The sequence below is a fragment of the Gossypium arboreum genome, chromosome 3 (genome assembly GCF_025698485.1).
Source record: "Gossypium arboreum isolate Shixiya-1 chromosome 3, ASM2569848v2, whole genome shotgun sequence".
Taxonomy (NCBI): domain Eukaryota; kingdom Viridiplantae; phylum Streptophyta; class Magnoliopsida; order Malvales; family Malvaceae; genus Gossypium; species Gossypium arboreum.
In genome coordinates, this window is record NC_069072.1 from 56,462,423 (window position 1) to 56,469,106 (window position 6,684).

General features: G+C 32.7%; 1 protein-coding gene across 1 annotated transcript; it reads left to right on the plus strand.

Moving 5' to 3' along the window:
* Positions 1–4,181: 4,181 nt before the first annotated feature.
* Positions 4,182–6,394, plus strand: LOC108470639 (mitochondrial outer membrane protein porin of 36 kDa). The gene is made up of 6 exons (XM_017772002.2): positions 4,182–4,422; positions 4,502–4,569; positions 4,870–4,980; positions 5,173–5,259; positions 5,433–5,641; positions 5,810–6,394. The coding sequence occupies exons 1-6, from the start codon at positions 4,374–4,376 to the stop codon at positions 6,114–6,116; spliced, it is 831 nt and encodes a 276-aa protein (XP_017627491.1). The 5' UTR covers positions 4,182–4,373; the 3' UTR covers positions 6,117–6,394.
* The last annotated feature ends 290 nt before the right edge of the window (positions 6,395–6,684 follow it).

A 6,684-nucleotide genomic window follows, 5' to 3' on the forward strand; every position in this document is an offset into this window, starting at 1 on the left:
ACAGTATTCCAAGTGTTCAACGGGTAAATCAGTGAATTATGTGACAAGTAAGTCAATGATGAGGAAATATGAGAATGTGCTACGAGTTAGTACAGGTATGTACTTATAACCCATGAATAAATGTCTCGGTATACTATAAATATGTGGTAAGAATACATACGAGAAAGTTATGCTTGTGAAATATTGATAGTCATGTGACTAATGATCTACAATTATGATAAATGGATGTATGATTAGATTTGAAAATAATCATGTGTTAGGCTTATGAGCCTAATTGAGTTGGGATATAGTACGATGTATATAATTAAGTTGTGATTCAATAGATATGTGAAAGATTGTTAAGCTATATGTTGAAATTATAATTACTTGTAAATGATGTGCGTGTTGTTAAGCAAATTGAAATAACTTGTTAATAATGTGATATGTTATAATGGGGAGATTATGGTTGCTAGCCTAATGACAAGACAATATAATTAGTGTGTGTAAGATAAAAGAGTAAGCATTATGAATGAGTAAGTGGTAGTCATGGGATTTAATGCAAATTGTAATAATAGTATCATCATGGATGGATAAAGTAAATAAATGCTAATAGTTGTTCTTATTTGCATATGAACTTACTAAGCTTTGAAGCTTACTCCCCTTTCCTTTCCCATGTCTCATAAGGTTAATAAACTAGCTCGCGTTGGAGATCACCGGAGATGTTATCACATTATCAAGCTATCATCGCGGAGTAAAATTGAATACAAACCTCTTAAATTTATGGCATGTATAGGGACTTAGTCATTTGGTGTATGAATCATTATGATTTGGCTAAATATATTAGCTTGTGATGGTTAAAGATTTGACGTAATGTGTAGCCATGTAAATTGGCTTATATTGGCCAACGAATGGCATGTAAATATTTTTTAATAACTAGCTATTGGAATGGCTAGTTATGGATATGCTTTGGTGTTATGTATGTCTAAATGAAAGTTAATACAAAGAAATCATGAAATAGTAAAATTAGCATTAAAACAATTTTGGATAGTAGCAGTAATACAACTTTGAAATATCACCAAAATTGTAGAAATCGAATTAGAGGTTGAATAAAATATGAAATTAAATCTTATTGGGTCTAGTTTTACATAGAAGAAACAATGTAAGCAAAATAGTTTCATTTCATGAGATATTTGAATTTTTGTAAGACAAGGTTAGAATGATTTTGGGTTCCCCTGTTTGATTTGGAAAATCATTAAAAATTGTATAAAAATACTTTGGGGTTTAAATTTATATTTTTAATTTCTTAATGAGTCTAATTTCAAGAGAAATAAACGGGAACATCATCCGAATCCCGTACTAAGAGATTAGTAATCTTTAGTGAAGAAAGGTCGAAACTGTCAAACAACAAAATAGGGATGAATTTGAAGAATTAATTGTACTTATTGGCTAAACCATAAATTCTGAAAATTTTATGGTAGGCATATATTTGAGCCTAGTTTCGGAAAAATCAAGCGAATTTTAATTTAGAGTTCTATAACTCAAGATATAAATAAATTTGTTACTATGACTCAAGTGGACAGTTTTGTTATGAACAGTAAATAATTGTTTTGATATGTTGAAACCTTGATTATGGTTGTGTTGGTAGCTTAATTGTGTCATGCTAAGTTCAATTGAAAGTGTGTATGTGAATGTGCAAAATGAGGGTGGCAAATGGCTTGGTAAATAGTTATTTCCTTGGCCACACGGGCAGAGACACGGCTGTATGTCTTAGCTGTGTGAAGGACATGGCCCTGAGACACGAGCGTGTGACTTGGCCGTGTTACCTCAAATTGTGCATGACGTCATAAATAGAGAGTTACATGGGTTGAGGACACGGGCGTATCCCAAGCGACACGGGCATGTGTATGACCACACAGCCTACTCACACGGGCGTGTGACTCTCCAAAGTACGAAAATTTTCTAAGTGTCGTAAAAGTTTCAAAAGTTTTTGGTTTAGTCATGGGCCCGTATAAGGGACGATATGCATGTGATTGGATGAATTTGATTTGGTCCAAATTTTATGGCCCAGTTTTGTATGAATGTTTATGGTTAAGTCTGGTAACGCCTCAGACCCTGTCCCGGCGTAGAATACGAGTAAGGCGTGTTACATTATATGCAACTTGCTAGTTAGAGTTTTTGACATACATATTTGTTTCAGCCTTTTCCATAACACAGTGGTGGTTTTCTCCTTCATTACATCTTGCAAAATTTCGTTAGCCAAATGTTGATGTAATTGTGTTAACGCCTTTCGGTGTTAACGCTTTTCGATGATAACGCCTTTCGATCTTTACGCCTCTTCTCTTCCTCAGTCAATGTCGAATGCATCTAATCTGTCCCTAGTAGGGCATCAACTAAGTCCATCTGTGCAAGAACTGTTTGCATCTTTATCTGCCACAACGCGAATCTAGTGTTGCAATCCAACAGCGAAATTTCATACTTCAAATACGCCATTACCATGATTGAGATGAACAACCCAGAAGCTCTGATACTAATTTGTGAAAAAAAGTAGAACGTTGATAAAGAAAAGAAAAAAAAGAACACACAGATTTTTACGTGGAAACCCTTTCAGGAAAAAACTACGGGCAGAGGAGAAGATAATTCACTATGTCGAATTCGAATGATTACAAAAAGAGTAAGCTATGTCTATTTATAGGCTTGTAAAACCATATTCTAATAGAAGGAGTGTAGTAAGATTGAAACATCTTATTCTAATCAATATCAAGTAAATGAAGTTTATTAAGGTTTAAAAAACCTTATTTTAAAATAATAATAAAAAGTGTAGTTCTATAAGGATTTTACTTTCATTTAATTTTACCACTGTATTTTATTTAAATAAGGATTCGGATCACTTAATTCTAACATTACTCAACTATGCCCACGTTTCTAGTTTTGTCATCCAACTTTCAAATTTTCAATTTAGGCACTAACATTTGAATTTGTTCCTGTTTTGGTCACCCGCTTGATTCTAAATAATTCAATAAACTTAACTATTCACTTTTACAAATTCTATCAATTTGATCTTTAAACTTTCTAATCAAAGCTTTCAACTTTTAAAATAGAGGCAATCCACATCTATAAATTTGTAAAACCCAAAAAGAAAAAAAGAAAAACTTCTCTCAACTAATGAGCCATTTTCTGAGCCAATTTTAGATACCAATTGGTTTATCTTGAACATTTCTCTCCTTTTCTTTTTATTTTCATTAGTTTTCTTCTAAATATAGTATTGTATAGCCCTTTTATTGATAAAAATTTGACTAAAGAAAATGGAAAAAACGTTAAAAAAGAACACTTTAGATTTACTCTTATTGTTAACAATATGACATTTCTTTCAAAGTACATAGAAATAGTCCTCAAAGTAGGTTCTGGAAATTGAAAATTAAATTCAGAGCTAAAAAATATGGCTTTGAAAAATCCAATTGTTAAATCAATAATTATATCATAAGAAAAAAAATGAAAGAATTAGTTGAATATCCTTTTGTTCATTAATTTTTTTAAATTTTATAAATTGATTAAAAGATTATCATGTAACTATTTATTTTTAATTTTAAATCCACAATAAGTAGTATATATTAATAATCTAATTTAGTGTTAAATTATTTATCAAATTAATTAAAAACTAAAATTATTCTAGTAGAGTGAAAATTTATTTCTTACAAATATTAAATTATTATATAATTTTATTATATAATATATTTTTAAATTTTTATTTTCTATTATTTTAATAGTGTTTAGTTCATTTTGAACACTAACTTCTTAAAAATATAAACAAAAGGGTTATGTACATTAATTGGATAATTTCAACCTAAATAAAACAATTAATAGATGTGGATTGCCTTTGCTTTGAAAGCTAGAAGCTTTGGTTAGAAAGTTTAAGGATCAATTTGATAGAATTTGTAAATATGAAAGGTTAAATTTATTTAATTATTTAAAATTAGGATCAAATTAATAGAATATGTGAGTATTGAGGACTAAATGTGTTATTATAACAGTTAGAAATTAACATGGGAGCAACTAAAAATAATTCAAATGTTAGTGCCTAAATTGAAAAATTTTAAAATTAAGTGACTAAAATAAGAATGTGGGTATAATTAGATGACCATTTGTATAGTTTATCCTAATAATAATAGACTTCTACTTAAAAACGTGATCAGGCGACGAATTGCCCAATGTGCCCATTCCTGATATCAGCGGCCAAGGCTTTCTCACTTCATGATCAACGGTCCATAAAACTCCTTTTATTTTCAAATTAAACGGTTTTTCGATTATTATTATTATTATTATTCTTTTCCATCCCTGTCTTTCGCAACCAGCCTTCGTTTCTCACTTTCCTCTCCATTTTCTCGGCGAAATCAAGCATGGGGAAAGGACCTGGTCTCTACTCCGATATCGGAAAAAAGTCTAGAGGTGAAATTTTTTTCTCCTTTTATAGTTTATTTTTCATTTCAGCTTCCTTTGTTCATTTTTGTTTTTGTTTTAATTTCAGATCTTCTTTACAAGGATTACCAGGCCGACCACAAGTTCACTGTCACTACTTATACCTCCAATGGAGTCGTGAGTTTTTCTTTTAATTTTATTTTTAAATATTCCAGATGATATGGTGAAACATCTGCTCTCTTCAGTTCCGATTGTTTTAATTTATTTTCTTTGTCATAAACGAATTCGTAATTCATATTTTAGCAAAACCTATTAATTTGTATATGAATTTTTTTCTCTTATTTGTTCCGAGTGTTATTCTCTTATTTGTATATAATTTTTTCCAATACGCTCGCATGAATATCTGATCTTATGAATTTATGATTGATCTAGAGATTTATGATTTTGGCTCATTTTTTCCCTTCTCAATTATGTCAGGCAATCACATCAACTGGGATTAAGAAAGGTGAACTGCTTTTGGCTGATGTAAGTACTGAGCTGAAGAACAATAACATCACAACCAATGTCAAAGTTGACACTAAGTCTAATGTAAGTTGTAGAACAATTAGATAAGTCTTCGAATTTTAAAGGTCGTGTTCATATAATCATTGCATGCTATCTCATTACGATGAATACAAAGGTAAGCAATGTTTTGGTCTTGTACTGTTTTTACTCATTGTCAGGGTGAATTCAGTCTTGGCTTAAGTATTATCTCATTCTGTTTTTTTTTTTTTTCAATAGCTTTTTGCCACTGTTACCGTTGATGAACCTGCACCTGGATTGAAGACAATCTTTAGTTTTATTGTCCCTGATCAAAGGTCTGGCAAGGTAATAGACTTCCTTACTCATGCCATTAACTTCCTTTTTTTTTTTTCAATAATGCCAACATTTTCTACATCCTGGTTTAGGTAGCTAGCTGTAGCTATGTTTGTCATTTACTTCTGTAAACTTATAGGTTTCATCATGTGGTCATGACATGGTCTTTGTCATTATTGTGACAGGTGGAACTGCAATACCAGCATGAATATGCCGGCATAAGCACTAGCATTGGTTTGAATGCTAATCCCCTTGTTAACTTCTCTGGGGTGGTTGGAAACAATTGTGTCTCAGTGGGGACTGATCTCTCATTTGACACCGCCAGTGGAAACTTTACCAAATTGAATGCTGGGCTGAATTTCACCCATTCTGACCTCATTGCTTCCCTAACATTGTATGTAGTTCCTCGGCGGAGTTGGCTTTAACTTTTAGTTTACTTATTCACATATCCATATTTTCATATGGAACTTCCAGTAAACTGGTTTTTTCTTTCTGTAGCTTGTGCATGTATTCTGTTATTTTGCTTGTGGTTTTGATGAGGTTAATTTGTCGATAACCACAGAAATGATAAAGGTGACACTCTTAATGCTTCCTACTACCACATTGTTAGCCCATTGACGAACACAGCGGTTGGTGCGGAGCTGACCCATAGCTTTTCAAGTAATGAGAACACTCTCACAATCGGTACACAGCATGCTCTTGACCCGTTGACCACAGTGAGGACTCGACTGAACAACTACGGCAGAGCAAGTGCTCTTATCCAGCATGAGTGGCGCCCAAAATCCCTCTTCACTATCTCTGGAGAGGTGGACACCAGAGCAATTGAAAAGAGTGCTAAAGTCGGGCTGGCGTTGGCACTCAAGCCGTAGGGAAAGGTAATATCATTGTTTGAATGAAGGGAGGCCTTTACTTTTGATTGGTGAAACCGGAAGTCTGGAAGACTCGGGAGAGTAATAATGTTCTTTGACGGATTTTTCATGATCTTGGATTGAAAAAATAATTGTGATTGGCGAACTGAAATTGGCAATTTGTTATGTTAAATTTGCTAGGGCGTACAGTGTTTTTTTTTTTTTTTTTGGTTTAAAAAAACAAGGCAGTAGCCTATTCATCTGTGAAATGCAAATGTTGCTTACATGCTATTACTTAAGTTGTTTCAGTCATTAAACTTGGCAGGCAGAGGATGAGGAAATTATAATATCTTAAGAAAGAGGATCCAATAGGAAAAGGAAGGGGCCTTTCCAGTCGTGGCTTAATCAAGGAGTAGCAATGCAAGAGCCTGATCAATTTGTTAGTGTAATAGTATAATGTAAATTAGTAGCATACGGAATGGAATTATGTGCTTTTGCTTCAGCCCTCGAGGACCTGGAATTTGGGAGAACTACCTAATATTATTAGTGGAGTCCATTCCTCGTCCCAATTAAACAAAATATAGTGCTG